This window comes from Monodon monoceros, unplaced genomic scaffold, assembly GCF_005190385.1.
Source record: "Monodon monoceros isolate NGI ecotype Baffin Bay Population unplaced genomic scaffold, NGI_Narwhal_1 Super_Scaffold_21, whole genome shotgun sequence".
Classification (NCBI taxonomy): Eukaryota; Metazoa; Chordata; class Mammalia; order Artiodactyla; family Monodontidae; genus Monodon; species Monodon monoceros.
Window position 1 is genome coordinate 30,679,540 of NW_021703778.1, and position 26,033 is coordinate 30,705,572.

A 26,033-nucleotide genomic window follows, 5' to 3' on the forward strand; every position below is an offset into this window, starting at 1 on the left:
TAGAGCAGTTTGGGGATAGAGTTTAACTGTATTTATTTATACTTAGACTAGTTGTATGTAAGATTTTATTACATAAGCAGTGGCTAAAAATTTTAACCTTTTATGATTTAGAAAGTTCATTCTGGTTTGAGCTAGAAGATATCTTGGCTTTACTTTCTGAAAGACTGTTTTACTTACATGTAGCTCATTTAATACATATAATTTAAAACTGGAATACACCCCCACTGAGTAGTTAAATGAACATGAAAATAGAAACTCTGAAAAGTGCTTATGTTTTATTTTTTCAAGAGGATAACGGGAAGAAATTTTTTCCTGGTACGAGACTGCTAATAATATGCATTAATAGAATCAAATTCATTGTTTAAAATTAGACTTAATTCCATTTTCAAGTAATGAACATTATTTTAAAATATTTAAAAACATTTCAGTCTTTACTTCATAAGTACTATGTAAATATTTTCTTATGAAAACTGAAATAGTGGAGATAAATCTCAGATTTCCCTGGGCTGCTATTTTGTCTGCTCCCCACTCCGAGAACATCTGTCGCCTCTGTCCGTCTGGGTCTTTCTGCATGTGGCGTTGACGTGTGTTTGTGTAGCTGTGGAGAGTTTTCTTTAATACCTTAGTGATGTCACACCACGTATATTCTGCAGTTTGTTCTTCACATTTTATTTTGGGGCTATTTTCATGTCTCCAGATATAACTATTTCATTGTAACTTTAATATTTTAATTTTTAATCTTCAATTATGAAAGCATTGTATGCTCGTTAGAACAGGTGAAATAGGCCAAATCTGCCAACTCCACCTCATCCCAGATCTCCTTCTTGAATTAAGCTTTCCTCCGTACTCGTGCAAACATTTTAGCATCATAGAGTTTCTGTGGGTTTTAAAAATAATTTGAAAAGATCGGGCTCTGCACATATTCCTCAGATAGTAGTTTGTTTCACTTAACACAGGTGAGCATCCTTCCAGCTTATTCTTTTGATGAGAAATTTTCCATATTATGGGAAGTCTGTTTCTAGGTTTTTTTCATTTTTTTTTTTTTTAGATGTTTGGGGTAGGAGTTTATTAATTAATTAATTAATTTTTGCTGTGTTGGGTCTTCGTTTCTGTGCGAGGGCTTTCTCTAGTTGTGGCGAGCGGGGGCCACTCTTCAACGCGGTGCGCGGGCCTCTCACTATCGCGGCCTCACTTGTTGTGGAGCACAGGCTCCAGACGTGCAGGCTCAGTAGTTGTGGCTCATGGGCCTAGTTGCTCCGCGGCATGTGGGATCCTCCCAGACCAGGGCTCAAACCCGTGTCCCCTGCATTAGCAGGCAGATTCTCAACCACTGTGCCACCAGGGAAGCCCAAGGTCTTTTTCATTTTTGTCCATGAGTTCACATATTGGCTCTTTTTATTCTAAAATAATTTAAAAGTGTGTTTGCATATGTTCTAAATATCAAATTCTTATTATATATTGTTAGATCAATATATAGTCTTAAAATTGAACTCCTGTTACATTTGTTTGGTCAAATTGCTAATGTTCAGTTGTTTGAACTTAAAAAAAATTCATTTGGTTCAACCTAAGACATATTTTTTCAAATTATTTTCACACCTTTTTAAACTTTTTATGTATTCACTTCATTTTGTGCATTGAATCTTACTTTAAGAGTCCTCTATTTTTGATAAGATTTTTAAAATATATTTTATGTTTAAGACTTTATCTGAAATTTATACTTATGTCATTGATATGCATAGAGATCTAATTTTTCTAAATTTGTGGACAGTTGTTCTAAACACTGTTTATTAAACAGTGTGTTCTCTTCCAGCAGTTTTGGGCTGCTGCTTCCATAATAAACTTTGGTACTGTGGATATATTTCTCCATTTTCTGTTTTGTTACATGCATCTATTTATCTGTTTCTGTGGCAGTAGCACTCTAGTTTTAATTACTAAGTTTTTACCATATTTTGTTATCTTTTAGAGCAAGTCCCTTGTCACCCTTTTTTGACATTGTCTTGGCATGCTCATAAGTTTTTATTTTACTGATGTATAGTCTCCGGAGCAGAGAGGAAGAGAGAATTTCTAAACCCGGGGCTGTCTCAACTCCTGTGAAGCATGCAGATGGTCACACACCTAAAATGGTGGAAGAAGTTATAGTTGAAAGAAGTGAGAAACAAACACCCAGTCTTCCAGGTAAGCCTAGCCTAGAGTGCAGGAAACATTTGCATTCAGACTAAATTGTTTCACAGTTTACAGAATTATATTTACAGAAAATATAAAGATGCAATTCTTATTACTACTGCTATTGCTGCTACCTACTACCCATGTGTGAATTTTTCTGTACTTCCAGCATTTTCTTTGTAAGTGGGAGGTTGCCATATATCAGTAAACGTTCGTGAATGTTTTTCAGATTTTCCAGATAGAAGTTATTTGTGGTTCACAGCTGTTCACAGTGAGTGAGGTTGTTTTCCAGTACTGCTCATTAAGGGAAACATTAGATTGGCTTTAGACACTGTTTAAAGTTCTCTTGTCTATTGAAAGTGTTTTCAGAAACACTTTATGAAGTATACCTTGCTGACCTGTACACAAGACCACACATAAGAATCTGCAAGGTTCTGAGATCCAGTTGCTTGACAGGCCTGGAGGTCCTGGTTCTACTGTCTCTCAGGTCCTTCTCTCAAAACCTGTTTCTGCTCTGATTATTTAGTGGCAGGAATGTGGAAATTTAAAAATAAATTGTATCACAGTGAAGAAAGAAGGCTACTTTGACAGTCTTAACAGAGAAATGTAGGGATTCTCTCTTCTTATATTCTTCTTCCTCTGTTATTCTTCCCTAAAAAGTATATTTTTCAGACTGTAACAGCTGGAGCTATAGAAAGCATAGGTGACCATGTAACGTGCATACATGCTATAAAGATCCCAGAATTTATAACTGTAAAATGTACCCTGATATATGCATATGTAGTATATATTTTCCTGATCAGGTTCTCTGAACTTACATTTTTGCTGTATTTTGCAGACTTTTTATTGTTTGGTTATTTCAGTGGTTGCTTGCTTTGTTATTCCATTTTGTAAAGTGATTCCTGCATAATTTAAATTTTCTTTTCTTTTAGAACCAAAGCCTGTGTATGCTCAGGTTGGACAGCCAGACGTGGATTTACCTGTCAGTCCATCTGATGGGATCCTGCCTAATGCAACTCATGAAGATGGGATTCTTCGGTAATGTGGTTTTAAACTTGTGTTGTCTTCTCTGCCCGTTACTAAGGATTATTTAAATTGAGAATTCAATTGCGAACCATATTATATATGCTTTTAAAGACAGTGTATACTATTAAATGCTATGGTTAGTGTTTGTTTTGGTTTTTTAAATTATTTATATGATAGAATCAGTTAGAGATTAGAGAACAACAAAGAAACATTTAACATGTTAACTTCTTTCTCACCACTGTTTTTTTCTCTGCCTAGTTTTTAGATTGGGAATTACAAAACTAGAAAATTGTTTTCTATTTAAACATCAGAATTTTCACAGGCATTCTAAAGCCCTAGCATTTTTAAAAAAAATCAGTGTTCCTCCATCTCAGCGCTGTTGACATTTGGGGCCAGATAATTGTTTATTGTGGTGGACTGTCCTTTACATTGTGGATGCTTAGTAGCATCCCTGGCCACTGGCTGCTAGTAGCACACACATACACACCCCAGTTGTGACAACTAAAAATATCTCTAGGCTCTGACAGATGTTCCCTGCAGGCAAAATCACCTCCGGTTGAGAAACCTGTTCTAGATTAGTTAGCAACTCAAAAGTAAGTTTTTGATATTCACAACTTTTATTATTTTATACATTGAGATTGAGATGTAGATTTTATATCCAGATTTCAAACTATCATGATCATCAGATTAGTTTTTGTTGCCTCTCTGGTAAAAGAGACATGACATGAATAATGGAAAATGACCAGATTTCCTAAAGTAGATTAGATGTAGACCTCTGCTCTCATCTGTTTTCTCTGCTAAAGAAAATTGGGTTATTACCATAAGACCTAGCTTGGTAGAGAGAAATGGCTCCTGAAATAGGTGAAAGTATCACACGTTTAAAATTATACATTTTGGGGACTTCCCTGATGGAGCAGTGGTTAAGAATCCACCTGCCGGGCTTCCCTGGTGGCGCAGTGGTTGAGAGTCCGCCTGCCGATGCAGGGGACACGGGTTCGTGCCCCGGTCCAGGAGGATCCCACATGCCGCGGAGCGGCTGGGCCCGTGAGCCATGGCCACTGAGCCTGCGCGTCCGGAGCCTGTTGCTCTGCAACGGGAGAGGCCACAACAGTAAGAGTCCCACGTACCGCAAAAACAAAAACAAAAAGAATCTGCCTGCCAATGCAGGGGACACGGGTTTGAGCCCTGGTCCAGGAAGATCCCACATGCACGGGAGGAACTAAGCCCGTGCGCCACAACTACTGAGCCCGTGTGCCTAGAGCCCATGCTCCGCAACAAGAGAAGCCACCGCAATGAGAGGCCTGCCCACCACAACTAGAGAAAAAGCCCGTGGGCAGTAGCATACACCCAGTGCAGCCAAAAGAAAAAAGAGAGAATGGCCTGAGAGCTTTCCTAACTCTGTAAGTTTTACGAAAACTTTAATAACTAGATTCCAGAGACCTGTTTCCCTGAGGGAGCACTGAAGGACAGATACCAAAGAGAACTGAGAATGTGGGCAGGATTTGTAGCTTAGCCAGGAAAGGTTTAGTTATTCATTCAGATTCAGTGACTGGATTTGAGGCAGAAGGATTTTTGCTATTGCATGTGGTTGACATAACACAGGGCAGAGTATAAAATATTAGGCATGTAGGGCACATGACCCTAAGATGGGGCCTAGAGCTGTCCTTGAACAGTGGTTTTATCAATAAAAAGCCAGGTTTTACTAAAGGATGCAGACTACAATCAGCTATTTTACTTTTTGAGGTGCACTAGATGGGTCAGTGTTAGGAGAGGACTTGAGGGACCTGGGGCCTTAAGGACTTTAAGGAAATGTTTAAAAGAGCTGCCTGTACAGTTGGTTTGGGAGAGGAGTCTGTCAGAAGGCTCTTGATGCAGTTGGAAAAGTAGGATCCATCACAGCTGAGGGACTCACACCCTCCATGGTAAAGCCAGTAAATGGATTTGGGGCACTAAGGGTACCACCAGCCCTGGCAGTAAGTGACCTCATCTGACCTACAGACTCTCAGGTTTCCATCTAGCTAATGTTAGTTCTACATGAAGAAACAAGGTCAAATGTGACTACCTTGTAAGTTCTGAAAGCTAAGGTGGTCTTTAGTTGGTTTTAAACAATGAGGCATCTCTCTTCCCTTAACTCATTCATTTGTTTGATTTGTGTTTTTTTCGTTACTACTAGTTTCTAATTATTTGCTCATTGTTACTTAGTAAATTAAGAGGAAAAGGACTTTTTCCCACACATCGTGTCAGAATAGGTAGAATTGTGTGTCTTCTTGGCTTGGAATGTGGGATGGTTATAGAAACCTAGAAGGGAAATTTGTAATTATGTATGTAATTTGTAATTAATTACCCAAAAGGGTAATGCTTAGTTACGATGTGTTTCTGTCTAGCCATTCTTTGGTGTTTTAGGAGTGTCACAGAGCTTTGACACTACACTGATAGTAGAGGAATGTGCCTGCATTAATTCCTTTCCATTCTCTCTAGCAAGAAGGGGGCAGAGCTTAAATATGGGGCTAATCCAAAAAGGCTGAATGATGATAAGCTTTTTGTTTAAAATTCAAAGGGGCTGCAGAGTAAGTGATCTGTGTGAACTACTGAAGGAGTCCCCTAACTGCAAAGTTTCAAAACCACTGTCTGTTAGGTATAGAGATTACAGTGCTTAGAGCCTGATTTTGACTGTGTGGCATTAGGGAAATTTGTCAGTTTATGCTCAGTTTCTACCTTTGTACAATAGTGCTTCTTAGTCATTCAGTAGAGATGATATGGTATGAATTGGGGTGGGAGAAATGGAAGATTTTTTAGCCATTGTTAATGTACCACATAAATCCAAGACTCAGAGTTGGGAAAGCATTGTTATGAAGTAATTTTATAATTATTATGTAAAACAGTACTTACATATTGAATTTGGATATTTCAAAACTTATTTTGTTAATCAAAAATTAAAAGAAAGTGCTATTAAATCTGGTTTGGTATTCTAATGATAAATTTTATTCAGTAAATTAGAGGTGTAGGGCAAATTTTAGAGATGATGGTCCTTTGTTTTATTCTAAATATGGTTTTTATTGTAGTAGTTTGCTATAACTCTTCAAGCTTCTCTTAACTGTTTCAAATGAAATATTTGTCTTAACAGGCCCAGCATGAAATTAGTAAAATTCAGGAAAGGAGATAGTGTGGGTTTGCGGCTGGCTGGTGGAAATGATGTTGGAATATTTGTAGCTGGCGTTCTTGAAGATAGCCCTGCTGCCAAAGAAGGCTTGGAAGAGGGTGATCAGATTCTCAGGGTATGTCAGTGGTCAACTTATGTGGTTTCAAAGTACTTAGATCTTTAGAAAAAGGCATCAGACACAGGAGACTCACTATCGCAGTTAGCTTGTAATCTATTGTAGCGTCTAGAACCAATTTAGCATGCAGATTGAGAATCCATCAGGTCTTCTCATTCCTGCCTTTGCTCTTATTCACTGCTGTGTTGTTACTACACAGTGTGGTGCTTTGGTCTCGTGTTAATCACTCATGTTCATAGAACCTAAAAAAAGTAAGTCTTAGAGCCCCATAATATCCACCAGTTATTTTAAATTCAATTAAACATTCAGGCTGGCTAGACTCTGCCGTGGGCCACAACTTGCCACTAGGGCAGCGGCAGGTGTTCCTCTCCAGTGGGAGTAGTCTTTGCAGCAGCCCACAGAGCCCTGTAGGACCTTCTTCACCACAGGTGATGGCTCAGGTGTGCAGACATGGGGTTTCCATCAGGCACATGTGTAAGCTGCCCGGGCTCTGAAGCTTCATACCCCACAAGAGGGAAGAGTCCAGGAAAGCCTAGTTTAGATGCAGGGTACCAGTCGGGTCTTTTTCTTTTGTTTTTTGTTTGTGTATGTTTTTGTTTCTTTTCCATAAGCAATGCCGCCTAGTAACATAGTACCATCTTTATTTCTCTCTTCTCTTTTTAAAATATCCAAACTTTCTGCCAGATGCACTATGTGCTGTTTTAATTGGAAGATCATATCTCTCAAGTGGGAGTTCCTACATCTGCTCTACTTCTCTTGCCAGAGGAGGTTGCCTCAGATTATCGTTGCCACCTCTGTTCTGGTCTCTTCCTGCGTTCAGGCTGCCTCCTGCCCATGTCCTGCATTCGTTCTCCTCCTGCCCCAGAATATGGCTGCTTTGCTCATGTTTTCCTCTTTCCCTATCCTCTGGTTCTTCATCAGCCTTCCATTGTCTGTCTTTTCTCCTTTGGCTGTTGAACTTGTTGAAGGTTTGGTTGAGTCCCTTCCCTGCTTGCTTTTCAGTCCTTGTGTCATAAAATTGTGTAGTCTGCCTTCCACCTTAACCACGACTGAATGTGAATTTTCATGAGGCATTGCCGACCTAATGTCATCTTCAGCCCTCATTTTCCTGTATTTCTTACTAGTGTTTTGACCTTCTTAACAAGTCCTTTTTGAAGTGCCTTCTTCCTTGGATTCCATAACACTGCTTTTCTGGTACTCCTCTAATCATTTCAGTTCTTTTCCTACCTTCTTTAATCATTCTTCCGAAAACTTGGGATGTGTCAGCAGCCCCCTGCTTCTATCTTGCTATCGTATCTCTATCTTGGGTTTGGTCGCTTTTGGCAGCAGCCCGCGGTCAGAAGCTGCCCTCTGAGCCCTCTGCAAGCCCCCTCAGACTGTGCTGGCTGCCTATGGCCACTCCCATCCTCCTCCTCCCCCTTCAGACTTACATGTCAGAAAGTCAGGGCATTGTCTCCTGACTCACTGGTTTCCACCTGACTTTGTGTTATGATTCCTCCAGATGATGTCTACATTTTCTCAAATACAACATGGATAATTAAACAGACCTGTTATTCTCTTACCTACCCCATATCCTGTTTGAAGTAATCATACATCATTCAAAAAATATTTCTTAATAGTTTTTTTGTTGTTTCGTATCATAAAGGTAGTACATGTAGAAAAAAAAATTTTTTTAATGTGGAAAATTTCCAGAAGATGAGTAGAAGAAAATCTACCTGTAATCCTGCACATAGTCACTGGGGACATTTTGATAAGTTACATTTTGGTCCTTAGGAGCGTCTAATATTAAACATTGATTTGGCAGACACTGAGCTTACATCATACAGATGCTCTTACAGAGATGGCACAATGCACGCACTCTTTCTTTTTAATCTTGTTTCCTTTTGATTTCTTTTTCAGAGCCTAGTAAAAAGTAGTGCTCTATTATACATTCATAGAACTTATAATTTAAAATTTTAAATCCCGAGATTTTGCAATAATAATAAACAGTTGGAATTAGAAGTTGTCTTTTTTGGTCTGAATTGGTTGGATTTTGCAGTGTATGATCTCTGATGTCGGGATGCATTGTGACTACTCTTTAAATGACTTTACACCTTCACTCACTTTATTTACTTGGTTTCTGCTTGTTTTAAATTAGGGTATATTCTTTTCTCCAAAGTAAAATGAAAATATTCACTTTTGAAGATGTGATATTTTCAAATTAGATAAACTCTGGATATATTTGTTTCCTGCATAGATAAATGTTTTTATAATCTTAAAATATGACCAGTAGTAATTTGTGAAATGTATTTTAACAGGTAAACAATGTAGACTTCACAAATATCATAAGAGAAGAAGCTGTCCTTTTTCTACTTGACCTCCCAAAAGGAGAAGAAGTGACCATATTGGCTCAGAAGAAGAAGGATGGTGAGATACTGTCAGAATATTGAGAAAATAAACCTGGAGAAGTTTGAGGACTTAAATAGGAATTTTAATTTTAATGTTTTTAATAAATCAAAGTTAAGTGATAAATGAATTTGTTAATCTCACAGATTTTGTTTATTTTGTCATTTAGGGGCACACAGTCTTACACTGTGCTTGTTAACACAGCACAGTGATAGGACCAGCCAACCTTTCTGGCGTTCTATTGAAGTAGAGTGCCATCTGCACGGAAGAATCCTATAGTATTCCACACAAAAGTGCATATGGGTAGCTTCTGAATTTTGTATTCATGTTTTCTAAGCAATATACTCTGATGTTTGTTAGCATTAATGCAAGGGAATGCCTGATTTTCTCTGTGATTAAGCAGATACATTTTCATTTAGAACAGGGTTTCTCAAGCTTGTCACTGTTGATGTTTTGAACCAAATAATTCTTTGTTGTAAGGGCTGTCCCGTGTGTTTTAGGCTGTTTAAAAGCATCCTTCCCTCTGCTCACTAAGTGTCCATAGCACACACACCTCCTTTCAACACACAATTGCAACTATCAAAAATATCTCCGTGTATGCCAGCTCTTCCCTGGGGGGAACAGAATTGCCCTCATTTGAGAACCACTCATTTAGAAAATGGGACATAGATAAGGTTTGCAGGGGCTGCAGCGAAATTAAGTTAGATGATTTAAATAGAAAGCATGTGTGGCTTTGGACAAGTTGCTTGATCTGTATCTGCAGTAGTTTCCTCATTTGTGAAATGGAAGTGCTAAGAGTTCCCATTTTGTGAGATAATGATGATGTCCACAAGACAGAATACTTAGTAAGGAGCCACCGTTTGTTGGAAACTGTTGTTTTTGTTATTGTTGATATTATCAATAGAATCTTCACATAATATATTCTCTTCAGATTAATATCTTTTCCCACTAGTTATTGATAATTTTTTGTTTTGATTCCCTTTAGTTTATCGTCGCATCGTGGAATCAGATGTAGGAGATTCTTTCTATATTAGAACTCATTTTGAATATGAAAAGGAATCTCCCTATGGACTTAGTTTTAACAAAGGAGAGGTGTTCCGTGTTGTGGATACTTTGTACAATGGAAAACTGGGCTCTTGGCTTGCTATTCGAATTGGTAAAAATCATAAGGAGGTAGAACGAGGCATCATCCCTAATAAGAACAGGTATGAATGTTTGGATACTTCTTACAGAACAAATTAAGGAAATGATGACAATATTTCAGTCCCAGTGGGAAATTTTGGTAACGTAAAGAATTAATTTTCACTGCATTTACCATATCTAAAACTGACTTAGTTGTATAAACGCCTTTATTTTAGTTTAACCATTAAGATTTAAACTGCATGTGAAGTTCTATCCAGTGTTTTGACATTTTGTTTCACTATAAGTCTTTCTCCATTTTGTTTTTAAAATACCCTTATTTTTGTCTTTTCTTGTCCAGAGCTGAGCAGTTAGCCAGTGTACAGTACACACTTCCAAAGACGGCAGGAGGAGACCGCGCCGACTTCTGGAGATTCCGAGGTCTGCGTAGCTCCAAGAGAAATCTGCGCAAGAGCAGAGAAGATTTGTCAGCCCAGCCGGTTCAGACAAAGTTCCCAGCATATGAGAGAGTTGTTCTTCGAGAAGGTAGTCTGTTTTCTACAGACGAACCTAATACCTTTTAATGTCAGTTTGCCTAAGAAAGAAGAAGTATAAACTGTGCTATTTTTCATTTGAATCTCCCCAGCTGGATTTCTGAGGCCTGTAACCATCTTTGGACCAATAGCTGATGTTGCCAGAGAAAAGCTGGCCAGAGAAGAACCAGATATTTATCAGATTGCAAGTAAGTAGTCTCCATACGGACTTCAGATGAGATTGAGCGTGTTTCTTTACTAATTACTTCTCTAAAGGCTGGGTCTGATCCGTTCACTTAATAGAAATAACACTTTTTGTAAGTGAACATTTGCAATTGACCCCATGAGGGAAACCTGAGTGACTGTGTCTGTGCTCTGCCAGTTCCCTTTCATAAGAAAAAGAATCACCATTTATGAGAATCTCTTAGCACACAGTCTTGTTTAATCCTGACAGTATCCCATGGGGCAGGTGTCAGAATGTCCAGCTGAAGCTGGGCGAGCTGAGCTGTAGGGTGGTTGTGACGGAGACTACCGCCCCGCCTATTTAGTTTGGGTGTCATGATGACACCCAGCTAATGAGTCACACACTTGGCTCTGAACCCAGCTCTTTCTGGCTCCAGCCCAGTGCTTTCAGTCATTAAGCAAACAAATACTCAGATATGTCAGAAGAGTAATAAAAGCATGATTCATGCTATTGCTTATTGCAGACATATATAGTAGGTTAGTATTAAATATAAATATCGAGGAAGTAGTGCTTTAAATGCCTTACAGATTTTGCTTGCAGATTCTTTCATTGTTTCATTATTTTAGCTATTATGGTAGTTTAAATACTCAGACTTAGTTATGATCACTTAGGCTTGCTTTAAGTTATTTGTATAGTCCGTTTCAAATTTATATTTTACTAATACAAAGGGTGCAGAAATCTGTCCATATTTTGTTTGCTTTGTCTGTCCATATTATGCTTTGCGTTTGTTCCGCAAAGGATTTAAATACTCAAGAATACAGCTTTTTCCATATATATGCTGAATTTCTTAGACAGAATTACCAGAGATAGGAAGGAATGACCCAAGACACGAGCACTCCTGGCTGCTGCTGTGTAGCTTTGGCTGCTTCCAGAGGGTTGTGCAGCTGTTGTTCCTGCTGGCACTATAAACTCCCAAGTGCTGATTTAATATTATATATATTGCTTTTCATTTGGTTGCTGGTGAAGTTGAATGAGGATATTTTCTGAAACTCAGAAGATTTGCAGACAAATGATAGTAAAATTTGAGCAATTTAGAAAATGTTCATTTCTGATTCATCACTCAGTTTGTTAGTCTTTTCAGAAGAGATCTTTTTTTGGTCATTGCTTATAGATGACATTTTGCCTGAAGAAGTTGATACGTATAGATACCACCTGTAACCAAACTTAGGGCTTTTAAATTTAGGAAAAGCAAGTGTGAAGACTTAGAAAGCTCTGTCTTAAGGACTAATGGGTTGATTAATTGGGTTTACTCTACAACCAGACTCTTACGAAAGGGATTCAGATCGCTTAGTTATGTATCCTATTTGAATCTAACGAGAGTTTTTTGAGTTTAGAGACTAGTAGCATTTTCTCCACCCAGAACCTCCCAGTTGATCTCCCTCCGTCGTTCTCCTGTGTCCACCAGATTGGAGATTGGCCCTGCTGTCTCGCGATGGCCTTGTTCTCCCAGATCGTCCCCTTGTCCCTCAGCCTGACCTCTGAACTTCCATGTCTCTGTCTTTGTCTGATCTGAACAACCAGAGCTCTAACTTCTGAGTTTTCCTGTGACCAGAGTCTCAGACATCGCTGTGCCTTTTCGGTGAAAGCCTTCATGTCATTGGACCTCTGAGACGCGTGGTTAGAAATCAGCCCAAGCTGCCTTGGCGTGTTCTGCGCCAGGAGGGAGGCACAGGTTGCCAGTGTGAAAGCACAGGCTGTGTCATAGTCACAAGTTACAGCCTTCTCTGCTCCCAAGTCCCCTTCTGCTGTTGTGAAAAGAGGTCCCTAACCCAGGACTCCCCAGCCAGTCTGCTGTAGTTGTTGCTGCTGAGTGTGGGCCTGCCCGGGTATTGAGCAGCCGTCTGCGGCCGGGCGGGCCCTGCTGAGTGGAGGCCTCCTCAGGGTATCTGTGTGCCATACAGACAGAACCATTGCTACTCACATGCCACAATGTGAAAAAGGTTTGCAGACAGTGCCATGCCAGGCCACACTGGAGCAAAAGAAAAAGGGAAATCCCTATATACATGTTTTTATATGTATATTATATATATTTTTTTTAATGGCTGTTTTTTCCAGAACATGAAAATAGTTGGAAAAATTTTGAAGACATGCGTATTAAAACTGACATTATTTTAAATTTAAATATTTTATTTAGACCAAACACATAATTTATAATTTTACCTTCCTGGTTTTAATGGAAGCAAATTTATCAATATTATTTTGTAAATCTACATTTTTTTTAAGCTTATTTTCATTTGAGAGAATTGCCATATTTGGCAGTTTCTCTTGACCAAGTGACAGTCCTAAATAATTTTTGCTCACGTTCCACTTACTGATTCTTTTCTTTTAAATAATTAATTAATTAGGCCGCATCGGGTTTTAGTTGCATCACGCGAGCTTTTCGTTGTGGCATGCCGGCTTCTCTCTAGTTGGGGCATGCAGGCTCTAGAGCACGCAGGCTTAGTTGCCCCGTGGCATGTGGGATCTTAGTTCCCCAACCAGGGATTGAACCCACGCCCCCTACATTGCAGGGCGGATTCTTAACCGCTGGACCATCAGGGAAGTCCCTCCACTTACTGATTCTATTTAAAATGTTCATTTTGAAGTATTTATTTTGCTTTTGTGAACATATTGCATCCAAATGTTATTGGACTTCTGAGGTTTGGGGGCACCCCCTTGAATTTTGCAGCGGGGTGAGTGGCCCACTTGCCTTTAAAAAAAAAAAAAACTATTTACTTACTTACCTACCTACCTACTTATTCATTTAGCTGTGCTGGGTCTTAGTTGTGGCATGCAGAATCTTCATTGTGACATGTAGGATCTTTAGTTGGGGCATGTGGGCTTGTAGTTGCGTCATGCATGTGGGATCTAGTTCCCTGACCAGGGATTGAACCTGGGCCCCCTGCATCAAGAGCACAGAGTCTTAGCCACTGGACCACCAGGGAAGTTCTCCCCCTTGCCGTCTGATCCCAGCAGTGTTGGAAGCATTGATGTAACCCGGGGTTCTCAGCCAGGGTGGGTCTGCCCCAGAGACGACATTTGGCCACAGTTCTGTTTGTCGCCGTGGGAGCAAAAGGGAGGTGGGGGGCTGCTACTGACATCCAGTGGGTGGAGGCCAGAAATGCTGCTCAATAGGCCGTGGTGCACGGGAAGCCCCCACAACTACACGTCATGGAGCCCAGCGTGTCATTATGCCCAGCAGTTGAGAAACTGACCTAACCAGTGGAAATTTGGTGTTTTGTTTTTGTCCTGACTGCACGACTAGAAAGTGAACCTCGAGATGCTGGAACTGACCAACGGAGCTCTGGCATTATTCGCCTTCATACAATAAAGCAAATAATAGATCAAGTAAGTTATTAGAAATTGACCCGTTTCATTGTAAGCTGTGAATTTTGTGTTTCTCAGTGGGATGGGTTTGGTTAAACTGAAAGTAGAAGGTAGTTTTTCTAAAGTTATTACTGGTATACCGTAAGTAAATTACCGAGACATTATAATAATCACTTTCAATGGAACGGTAGTACGTGCCTGAAAAGATGAGCTTTCATTACCACAAAAGAGTATACAGTGTTCACATATGTTGATAGACTTGATACCGCATCAGGACAATTCAGGTTGCACTTTGATATTTATATGTTAGGAATGTGTTGCTACTCACGAGGCCATATCAGGAACATTAAATTGTTACACTTATTTTCACTCTCTGCTTGCAAGTATTTGGGCTATCTTAAAAGTGAGCTAGTTAAAACTTTTTAAAATTGGACTAGAAATTATATTGCATTAACTTCTGAGTACACCTTTTTCTAATATGTGCTCCTGAGACATTTTGGAGCACAGTTAAACGTCCATTCCCATTGGAATGTAGTCTCAGCTGTGACTCTCTGAAGGTGATGCTTCTTAGTTACCGTGTCTTGCGTCCTTGTTTATTTTTTTCTTGTGTCTTCAGGATAAACATGCTTTATTGGATGTAACACCAAATGCAGTTGATCGTCTGAATTACGCCCAGTGGTATCCAATTGTAGTGTTCCTTAACCCTGATTCTAAGCAAGGTGTGAAAACAATGAGGATGAGGTTATGTCCAGAATCTAGGAAAAGCGCCAGGAAATTATATGAGCGGTCTCATAAACTTCGTAAAAATAATCACCATCTTTTTACAAGTGAGTATATTAAAGGCCTTCTTTCAGCTTACAGTGTCTGTGCAACAGTATGTGGGCAAAAATGTTGTGTTGTTCAAATATTAAAACTCATATAACCTTTGCCTGTTATGCTTGTTGTTGTGTTAATGGCTGCTGTTGATTGAAAGAAATGGTTCAGTGCCAAAACAGACATTTCCAGAGGTGTGTCCTCAATACCATCTGCCAGATAACTCAGTAGTGGTGACTGAACTCTAAGCAGCGGTTGAGTGAATTCTGACTTTTGCCGTGTTGTAATCATAGAACAATGTTATCTGTTTGCAGCTACAATTAATTTAAATTCAATGAATGATGGTTGGTATGGTGCATTGAAAGAAGCAATTCAGCAACAACAGAACCAGTTGGTGTGGGTTTCTGAGGGAAAGGTAAGAAATTTCCTGTTTTTAACCCATTTGATAAATTATATAACTAATCAGAGAAGCCTTTGAGCCACCATTGTTTTCTAATTGGATCAACTTTTAAAGTAATTTGGGGCATTAGCTTTTAGGTTTTTATAATTTGTAAGGGTTATGAAAGTTGTTTTTGATAGTAGAAGATCCTGAAGTTTCTCTCCCCACTGAATTACCATTCAGTGGTATTCTCAGAGAATTCTCAGAGGGTAACTTAAAAGAGCAGGGTTGAGTTCTGACTCTGCCTCTGTCTGACTGAGGAATGACTTTGAACCTGGCTTCTGTTTCTTCCTCTGGAAACAAGGGGAATGGGTGGGCTAGATGAGTGGTCCCCAAAGTGCTGTGCTCAGCATGTGAGATCCAGGACTGGCCCTGAAGAAAAGGCACTCTGAAGGCAAGGAATGGTTGGGGACCACCGTGCTGCAAACCAAGCGCCCTGGAGCAGCACAGTACCCACCAGCGTGGTGATGGCTCTGAGAGGTCTGAAGTAAAGGACTTACTTTGCTACTTTAAGCATTTCCCTAAATCCTTACCTAAGGAATTTTTTTTTCACTCAGCACCTGTTAACGTTCTTAAAACGTACTGAAAATGTTAGACAAAGCAATACATCCTTTTGGCTTTGAATTTTGATTTTATAAAGATTAAAATAACTACTTTCTGTTGTTAAGTCTTTCTGGTCTTTTAGCAGTTCTTGATGGGAAAGTCCTGTTTATTTTGTTGGGAGAGATAATAATTTTCTCAAAGTATACAGTTAAAAGAATCTTTTGTTTTAAATGTCTTTTACCTTCAGATCAACACAATATTAATATATTTTAGTTGCTAGGGAAGATTGAGAATATCTGTTCTCTTATTTTGTTTTTTGTATTTCCTTGTCGGCTTGGTTTTTGTTGTGTTTTGCCCCTGCATGGCCCCTACTTCCCTCTGCCTGGCTATGGCCCCAGGTGCTGTGGCAGTGCATGCTGCATGCTTAGGACCCCCGTGCCCCTTACCCAGAAAACACAACCTCTGCCAAGAAGAGATGTTGAAATGCTGACATCTAGAGGTAGTGTCTGCTGCTCCCACCTGTGGTCCTGTGTCAGAACCATGCCTTCTCTCCTCAGTACCACTCTGGGCGGTGGACTGTACACATGAGATCCTGAGACCGCTTTGAGCAACTGACATATCAGCCGGGACGCTTTATAGACAGAGGCAGGTAGAATAAACTCACTACACCACTTTATACGACACACTGTTACTCATTCTTAACTCTTGTGGCATTTGATTAAAAGGATTACCGTCCTCTCCATACTAATCTTCTATGACAACACAGTTCTGCCAGCAGCCTTGGTCAGATAGAATGTTAATAGCTTTCACTGGTGATTTTTCTTTTTTTTTTTTTTTGCGGTATCACTGGTGATTTTTGAAATAATATTAGTTTATAAATGCACAAGGTATACATGTCTACCTATCTGAGAGGTTTTTTAAATCCACAAATCTTAATTTTCTGTGATTTCTTTGATACTATTGTGTGCTTCCTTTCTTTGCTTGGATTTTAAAATGAAGGTCTAGTAGCTCTCCCAGCTTTTTGTGTGAGGAAAATAGGTCATCTCAATTAATTTTATTAACTTTATTAATAGGTCTAATAGGTCATTTACTATTAGAATAGATTGATGCATTTTGTAAATCAGAAGAAGTGTTAAAATTTAAATCAAATTTGATTTATGCCCCCCTTCCATTCAAGTGTATTTTCTCCAAATAGATTCTTAAACTAAAACCACTTCATTTCACATCGACTCTCCTGAGCTAACTACTTTGATCTGATTGCTAGGAAGAGTTCCTTTTTGCAATTTCTGTTACAGGCTTGTGTGTTCCCTATTAAACCAAGAAAAATCATCCGGAGGCTTTCTTAACATGTAAGCATATGTCATTTCTGGTTCAGAGCACTCCTGGTTCTTGCTCACTTCTGCATTTCATACCACTGCAAAAGCTGCATTTCATACCACTGCAAAAGCTGAGCAGATTAGTGAGTTGAGTTGTTCTTCCCCAGGGCCTTAAATACTTCCCTGGCTGGCTCCTGGGTTATAGTCTTCCAGACCCCGCGAGTCAGAGATCAAAGTAGATAGCAAGAAGGTTTCAAGCCATTGAGATTTCAGTGGGAGAGACTCTGCCGGAACATAGAGCATAGCCCTAGTGCGCTCACTCTCCAAACCAGGCAGGTGATCTGTTGAAAGCCAGAGTCACGGAAGGCTGGTCTTTCCCATTAAGGGAGGGCTCAGGGTCAGGCTGTTGCAGAGCCAGGATTGGGACTGTGGGGGAAGCACCATTCAGGCGGCTCGAGCCTTGTTTATCCTTCAGTCCATGCCGTCAGAACTCTGGGTTCTTGATCCTCCAGCTCTCGTGCCTCTCTGGGCGCAGGATCCAGGCAGGGTCTTCCAGGACTGTTGTGTGTAATACGGGCACTAGCTTCAAATTAGTATCCATGACAGCCTGTTGACTGCAGCACTGTACTTCCCTTTCCCTCAAATACTTCTTTCTGGTCTGCTCAGAAGATAATCAGTGCAGACTGAAGGCTAACTCAGCTCTTAATTGTCTGTAAAAGAGAGTCATAACTACATTTCCCTCTCTGCATCCATCTGTGAAGAATAATTTTTAAAAGTTCTTAGTTTAATTAGGCAACCAGCACTTAGATGATGCTTTTCCGTTGTGTTTTATAAAGCTCTAGGGCCAAATACCAACTTTTTTAAGAAGCTGTTCTCTTAATATATAGATATTATATATACATAAGCTCTTGTTCAGCTTGAACTGTGGCGTTTATTTGCCTGGTTATTCTCACGTGCGCTGTTCTGTCAGTCACTGTGTCTTTGTTTCTGTGAGCTTGGTCTGGCAGCACTCTCCCTCTTCACCCTCCTCTGGGCTGACAAGCTAGTGACTTACTAGGTTTCAAAATCAGAGTGGGGCCAGGGCTCCTTCGCTGTCTTCTGGGGCTTTGTCACGGTAGGCCAGCCGATGTTCCACTCATCCAAGCCCTTCAGATCTCAAAGGATGCTCTGTGTGTCTGCATGTGTGCTTGTACTATCTTCTTGACCTTTCCTCACCAGAAGTTTCAAGAAACAGATGTGATTTCTCCAAAGAAAAGTATCCTTTTCAGTCTCCCTTGTAAAATAAAGGCCATCTCTTAAAGAACTACTGAATAAATTTTTAATTTACTTCTATTTGACCCAGGCGGATGGTGCTACAAGTGATGACCTTGATTTGCATGATGATCGTCTGTCCTACCTGTCAGCCCCAGGTAGTGAATACTCAATGTATAGCACGGACAGTAGACATACTTCTGACTATGAAGATACAGATACAGAAGGCGGGGCCTACACTGATCAAGAACTAGATGAGACTCTTAATGATGAGGTGGGGACTCCCCCGGAGTCTGCCATTACACGGTCCTCTGAGCCTGTCAGAGAGGACTCCTCTGGAATGCATCATGACCACCAGACATATCCTACTTACTCACCACAAGCGCAGCCACAGCCAGTTCATAGAATAGACTCCCCTGGACTTAAGACAGCCTCTCAACAGGTAAGCAGCAAGCATTCAACGTTTTGCAGTTAGAGGTGCATTGTTAAAGTCTAGGATATGGTGATTGAATTAAAAAATATATTGTCCTTTCTCCAGATTTAAGAATTAATCTTTAATTAATTTCAACTTGAGAATACCAAGGACTTAATTCTAAACTTTGTGTGTTTATCTTAGACAGCAGTATACTGAAATTTAAAAAATTCAGGACATGAGGTCATAGTTTTGTTATTCAGCACACTTAAAATGTATGTCTATCAACCACTATAAATGGAAGTGGGAAGTTAGCAGTAAACAGAAACACTATATTTAAAATATTTTAAACACTTCACAGAAAGCAGAAGCCTCATCTCCAGGCCCTTACCTTTCGCCTGAAACAAACCCAGCATCATCAACCTCTGCTGTTAACCCTAACGTAAACTTAACTAATGTCAGACTGGAGGAGCCCACCCCAGCTCCTTTCACCTCTGACTCACCACGAGCTGATTCTTTAAGAGCACCACGCACTGAGGCAGCTCACATAATGCTAAGAGGTCAAGAGCCATCATTGTCGTCGCATGTAGATCCAGCAAAGGTACCTGTGCTGCAGTGTTGCGCTCATCTCTTGCTCTCCATCAGTCTAGCACATGATCGTGTTTGCTTTGCCCTTTACGTGTTCCTTTTGCTTTTTACTGTGGACTTATGCACCATACTGTTTTCAAATCCGTACAAGTCATTTCGGTTCTATAATTTGCATGGCTTCCAGTGATATACTGGTTATTTTAAAATAGGCCTTTTAATTGGGATTGGTACTTAATATTTTTATTATTTTTTAATGTTTGGCTTTCAGAATCTTCCAGAATTTCTTTCTTTCTTCTTTATTTTTATTTTTTTAAACATCTTTATTGGAGTATAATTGCTTTACAACGTTGTATTAGTTTCTGCTGTATAACAAAGTGAATCAGCTATATGTATATATATATATCCCCATATCCCCTCCCTCTTGCGTCTCCCTCCCACCTTCCCTATCCCACCCTCTAGGTGGTCAGAATTTCTTAATCTATAGTTCAGACCCATTTTAAACTTCTTTATGTTTTATAAATTATGGTGTCCATAAATTTTCTTTTTGATTTTATTTTCAGTGTCCAAATCAAGTGGAATCAACAGTTCAGTGCATTAATTTTCTACTAAACTTAATAATTAAAAAGTTAAAATATCTTTAACTAACTTTTCATTTAGTATGCTGAAAAGTAAAAGCCCCTACTTGCATTGTAAAATTTGAGCTTTCACTTAAACTGGCTTTCTCCACTAATCTGTTTCTGTCCTGGTAATAAAGGGTAGAACATGCCATTTTTACATATTAAATCATAGTTTGTCTTAAAATAGACTAGAATTTGAAACAAGCCTGTGTCCTTACACGTGAATTTTTTATACAGGTATATAGGAAGGATCCCTATCCTGAGGAAGTGATGAGACAGAACCATGTTTTGAAGCAGCCAGCTGTTGCTCACCCAGGGCAGAGGCTAGACAAGGAGCCCAGTCTGAGCTATGAGCCGCAGCCCCCATACGCAGAGAGACAGGCCAGCAGGGACCTGGAGCAGCCTGCCTACAGATATGACTCCTCAAACTACACGGACCAGTTTCCTCGAAACTATGACCATCGTCTGCGCTATGACGACCGCATCCCTGCGTATGAGGAGCAGTGGTCTTATTATGATGACAAACAGCCGTACCAGCCCCGGCCGTCTTTTGATAATCAGCACCCGCGAGACCTGGACTCCAGACAGCATCCCGAGGAGTCCTCAGAACGAGGGTATTTCCCACGTTTTGAGGAGCCAACCCCTCTGTCCTATGAAAGCCGACCGCGCTATGACCCGCCACTCAGGACCTCCACCCTGCGGCACGAAGAGCAGCCCGCTCCTGGGTTTGACGTGCACGGGAGGTACAGGCCAGATGCGCAGCCCTACTCCTCCACAGGCCCCAAGGCGTCCGAGCCTAAGCAGTATTTTGACCAGTACTCACGGAGTTATGAGCAGGTCCCGCCCCAAGGCTTCACCTCCAAAGCAGGCCCGGGCCACTACGAGCCTCTCCACGGTGCTGCCCTTGTCCCGCCTCAGCACAAGCCGGAAGTGCCGCCCGCAAGTACCAAACCACTGCCTCCACCCCCGGCTCTGGTCGAGGAAGAGGAAGACCCAGCGATGAAGCCACAGTCAGTGCTCACCAGAGTGAAAATGTTTGAAAACAAAAGGTCTGCATCAGTGGAGAACAAGAAGGATGAAAACCATAACTCTGGTTTCAAGGTAAATATGTGATTGTGTCTCCTGCCTCACGTTCAGAGCACATTCAGTGACTGTTGTGCGTAACGCTTCATAATGTTCCCTCCCCCTTAAACGAAGCCTTTTTTCTCGTGACCTCTCCCTGAGGCTCGTGTGTCTTATATTTCTGCAGCCTCCAGAGGTCACGTCTAAACCTGCAGGTGCTCCCGTCCTGGGTCCTAAAGCCCCTGCTCAGAATCAGCTCATTGAACACGACAGAACACTGCACAGGTGGGTGCTTTGCGGGCTTGTGGCCTACAGCTGACTGGGAGTGTGGCCCTCTTACTAGAGAGGAGGCGGGGAAGGCAGAGGTCTCCTTTGTCCTTAGGTGAACTCCTCCAGCTTTTGCAGTTAAAACAGTGGTCCTAGAAGGAAGAGTAAACAGCTTTATTTATTATACCTTCTGTAACACATCTTTGTTATTCTTTCAGTTAACAAATCTTTCGAACACATATTTCTCTAACAAATGGCTAAAGTACAGTTTTTAAAGCCCTAATAACTTTTGGACTGTGTTTTTTAGTTTAAAGTGCTTTGGACATGCAAACTGTTAGTTTTTAGGGGTGAGGAAACAGACTCAGATAGCTATGAGATAACTAAACTTAATCCTTTAGAAAGCGCCAGGAGGGATGAAGCTGAGGCTGACAGGAGTTGCTGGGAGAGGAACCCGCCAGCTGTGCTCTTAGCTGTGGCCTGATTTGGCTGCTGCTAAGTTGACGGGCTGCATTTGAATACAGTTCTTTGGCCTAATATGTTTCATTCGCTTATATTTGTGCTTGTAATAAAGAGGAACTACTGTCTAACATGTACATTTTCCTCTGATTTTAATGTCTGTTGCTCTTCATGAAAATGTAAACTACTGTGATGTCTCCTTTAGCTGGGATCACTAGCAAATAAGCTCTTCTACACAGAGTAAACATGTAATAACTGAAAGCTTAGCCCCCCTCCTTGGTGTGAAACGTATTTAAGTTTATCCATTTTTGATGTGGAGTTTCTGAAATTTGCTAACTAGGGCCTATGTAACAGTGCCTTAATTTGCTGATAATGTACTTTCTACGCCACGTGCTTCCTGTGTCCTCTGGAACTTTGGACATGTCGAGCTCTTTCCTTATATGAGGATCATTTATTGATCCTGCTGTAAAGTTCTTCAGCTCTCGGTTTTTATTGTTGCTGACGATGATGGTGCATGTACTTGAGGAAGCCCTCCACTGTCTGGCTTACTTTTCTTTTTCTGATGAGCTGCTTCTAACCAGGTCACTATCAAGCTCAGTAGATAGGTTGTGTTTAGGACTCACGGGCCAGGAGAGTGTTGCCATTGAGTATAATGTATGAGGACACGGGACTGGGAATGTCCACCTTGACTGCTGCACTGCTCAGCCAGATCCTGAGTAATCACAGCAGTCAGTGGAAGGTCAAGGTGAAACTTATGTATTCCATTTTATTTGTCAAATTAACTTCTCAAAAGTTGTTCCATTTATCATTCATTATCAGGATCCCCGAACCGCAAAAACCTCAAATGAAGCCGCCTGAAGACATTGTTCGGTCAAATCATTATGATCCTGAGGAAGATGAAGAATACTATCGAAAACAGCTCTCCTACTTTGATCGAAGAAGTTTTGAGAGCAAGCCTTCTGCACATGTCCCTGCCAGCCACCTCTCAGAGCCCACCAAGCCGGTTCATTCTCAGAGTCAGCCACAGTTTTCTAGTTACTCTTCCAAGTGAGTTATTTTGTTTAAGACTTACCTTTTAAAAATAAGGTGAAACATAAAGTGGAGTTAATCACACAAAGTTCAGTGTGTGTGTGTGTGTGTGTGTGTGTATCGTTTTGTTTTGTTTTTTGGCCTTGCTGCTTGGCATGCGAGATTTTAGTTCCCTGACCAGGGATCAAACCCTTGCCCCTGCAGTGGAAGTGCAGAGTCCTAACCACTGGACTGCCAGGGAAGTCCTAAGTAAAGTATATTTTGAAGGAAAATAGTTAGCTATGTAATACATGACTTCTGTAGGCTCTTAGCATTTCAGCAGTGTGTGTTCTATCTAGCTCTGGGATGTGTGTTTTTTGTTCTTAAACTCTAGTGTCAGATATGTAAATTTTTTGCATTAAAATATGTTAAAATCAAAGGATTTTGAAATCAAAGCGTTTTGAGGTAAGAGAGGGTAAACGGTTAAGACCCTGATTTTTAAGAGTCTCTCCCTTCTGTGCACACGTTCTCGTCCTTCTTTTCTGTTTGTTTTTTAAAAATAAAAGTAGGGTTAGGGCTTCCGTGGTGGCGCAGTGGTTGAGAGTCCACCTGCCGATGCAGGGGACACGGGTTCGTGCCCTGGTCCGGGAAGATCCCACATGCCATGGAGCGGCTGGGCCCCTGAGCCATGGTCGCTGAGCCTGCGCGTCCGGAGCCTGTGCTCCGCAATGGGAGGGGCCACAACAGTGAGGGGCCCGGGAACCGAAAAAAAAAAAAAAAAAGTAGGGTTGTGTTGGGGAGTGACATTGAGGGATGATACTAAAGAGTTTTTAAAATTTTTTTTCCAAGTCAAGAGAAAACTTGTCGTTTATTATTGTTTGAGCTTGAGGAGACTTTAGAGATTTCTGGTCGAGCAGTGAACATGAGGAACCCAAGCTCCAACGAGGGGCCGTGACAGGGGCAGAGCTAGGAGTGAACCCCAAGTTCCTGCTGTCTTTTTCCTGTCTGTGCTGCTCCCTTCTGTTTGCTTGTCTACTGGGTTTTTTGTTTTTCTTTCTTGTGTGTTTTGTTGGGGTACAAACTACAAACCCACATGTGCCCGTGTGAGTTCATATCCCGTTCTGGTTCTGCCACTGGTTGAACCCTGACTGATGGTGAATTTGGTTCTGAGAGTGGAGTATAAACACACACAGGCACAGGTGGGTTCATACTTGAGCAGAACAGGCCCACAAGAATGGAAATAGATGTGGATTTATTATAAGGGATTCGTTTACACAGTTGTGGGGCCAGGCTGAGCAAGTCCTAAGTCTGCAGGGCAGGAAGGGAAATGCCTAGTGGTCTCGGAGCTCGGGGAAGCTGTTAAGTCCTCTTGAGAAGGGCCCATCTAGATAATCTCCCTGGGGATACCCGTATTAGTGTTTGAGAGAATAACTAGGACTGTAGTTCTGCGTAGCCAAGATGAGACATTAAAAAGCAACCACAAATCACTTTTGTGCCTAAGTTTAAAATCATGAAGATTTTTACTGAATTAGATGCTTCGGACTGTCTGAACATATCATATGTCACTTGCTAATCAGTGAAAATTCTTTTAGAATATACTTTAAAACCTCTAATATTAAAAGCCTACTTAAAAAAAATAAATTTATTTATTTATGGCTGTATTGGGTCATCGTTGCTGCGCGCAAGCTCTCTCTAGTTGTGGCGAGCGGGGGCTACTCTTTATTGCGGTGCGTCGGCTTCTCATTGCGGTGGCTTCTCTTGTTGCGGAGCACAGGCTCTAGGTGCGCGGGCTCAGTAGTTGTGGATTGCAGGGTCTAGAGCACAGGCTCAGTAGTTGTGGTGCATGGGCTTAGTTGCTCCGTGGCATGTGGGCTCTTCCCGGACCAGGGCTCGGACCCGTGTCCCCTGCATTTGCAGGCGGATTCTTAACCACTGCGCCACCAGGGAAGTCCCTAAAAACCTACTTTCAGTTACCACTTGCCTTCTAAGACATCACTTAAAGTGAAGATTTAAAACCTTTTCCACTGTTATCCATTTAAATCTTTGTCTACGGAAGAAAGCAGTTTATGAGAAACACAGCTGCGAACTGTGAGTGGTGCAGTTCGGGCTCTGTTTGAAGCAGACAGTCTTGCACGAGTGTTGTGAGCCTCCCCTAACACAAGCCTAGAGAGGTGCCCAGTGCATCTGGAGAGAGTCCAGACCAGGATGAGCCGGGTGTGGAGCCTGAGAAGCTCACCTTCCGTGAGATGGAAGGGCGTTGCCACTTTTACTGAAGCTGTTTAAGCATATTCATTCCTCTCAGAAGGGAGTCCAGTTTAAAGAGAGATTTTATTTATCCTTTTACATACTTGGTAAATAGAATACAGCCTTAACAGGATACCTTTAGGTCTAAAAAGTAAACTAAAAGTTTTGCTAGGGAATCAGATGACAAGGTATTTTTTGGTTTTGTGTGAATCTTGTTCTCTGGAGAGAAGACTCAATAATATATCTATATATCTATGACGTATAGCTTTCAGACATGGTCTAGAACACTGCCGAGCACTTGGCGCTGGAGGGGCTCAGTCATTCCATGTGGAGTGACCAAGGCTCAGCACAGGCCCTGGCGCACTCCTCCTCACGTCCACAGCCCTGGGAGGAACCAGTGTTTGCTGGGCAGAGGTCCCATGAGAAAGAGATCATGTCTGTCTCTGTAGATTCACTGCGGGCTCGGTTTGATATTACTGTTTACTGTTGGTAGTGTTATGGGGTGAGAAAGTCTAACTTGAGATGGATACTAGGATGCCTCTCCTTCCTTTGTATATGAAAGTAATGCTGCATTTTCCCGTATAATAAGGCTTTTTTAAAAAAATTATTTTTGGCTGCGTTGGGTCTTCCTTGCTGCATGCGGGTTTTCTCTGTTTGCGGCGAGTGGGGGCTACTCTTTGTTACGGTGCGTGGGCTTCTCATTGCGGTCTTGTTGCAGAGCATGGGCTCCAGGTGCGTGGGCTTCAGTGGTTCTGGCTCACGGGCTCTAGAGCACAGGCTCAGTCATTGTGGCTCACAGGCTTAATTGCTCCGCAGCATGTGGGATCTTCCCGGGCCAGGGCTCGAACCCACGTCCCCTGCATTGGCAGGCGGATTCTTAACCACTGCACCACCAGGGAAGCCCTCCCATATAGGTTTTTAATGGTTAGAGAGTTGGAAAGGAGACTCAAGTGTCCTAGAAGATGA

At 41.2% G+C, this 26,033-nt stretch overlaps 1 protein-coding gene and 1 non-coding gene across 8 annotated transcripts in view; one reads left to right on the forward strand and one right to left on the reverse strand.

Annotated features, from left to right (window-relative positions):
* TJP1 (tight junction protein 1) overlaps window positions 1–26,033 on the forward strand; it is a 148,995-nt gene that overhangs the window by 109,809 nt on the left and 13,153 nt on the right. For 5 of the 7 annotated variants that reach the window (XM_029237823.1, XM_029237821.1, XM_029237824.1 and 2 more), the window contains exons 9-23: window positions 2,036–2,175; window positions 3,096–3,201; window positions 6,314–6,464; window positions 8,762–8,870; window positions 9,835–10,054; window positions 10,330–10,514; window positions 10,615–10,710; window positions 13,990–14,072; window positions 14,668–14,878; window positions 15,179–15,279; window positions 18,505–18,855; window positions 19,187–19,426; window positions 20,268–21,131; window positions 21,280–21,377; window positions 22,635–22,862. In XM_029237823.1, coding sequence (XP_029093656.1) covers window positions 2,036–2,175; window positions 3,096–3,201; window positions 6,314–6,464; window positions 8,762–8,870; window positions 9,835–10,054; window positions 10,330–10,514; window positions 10,615–10,710; window positions 13,990–14,072; window positions 14,668–14,878; window positions 15,179–15,279; window positions 18,505–18,855; window positions 19,187–19,426; window positions 20,268–21,131; window positions 21,280–21,377; window positions 22,635–22,862 — 3,183 coding nt within the window. The remainder of the gene's footprint in view (window positions 1–2,035; window positions 2,176–3,095; window positions 3,202–6,313; window positions 6,465–8,761; window positions 8,871–9,834; window positions 10,055–10,329; window positions 10,515–10,614; window positions 10,711–13,989; window positions 14,073–14,667; window positions 14,879–15,178; window positions 15,280–18,504; window positions 18,856–19,186; window positions 19,427–20,267; window positions 21,132–21,279; window positions 21,378–22,634; window positions 22,863–26,033) is intronic. The other 2 variants (XM_029237826.1, XM_029237827.1) reach the window with 1 other exon arrangement.
* TRNAK-CUU lies at window positions 13,597–13,669 on the reverse strand. The gene has a single exon. It is a non-coding gene; the product is annotated as a tRNA-Lys (tRNA).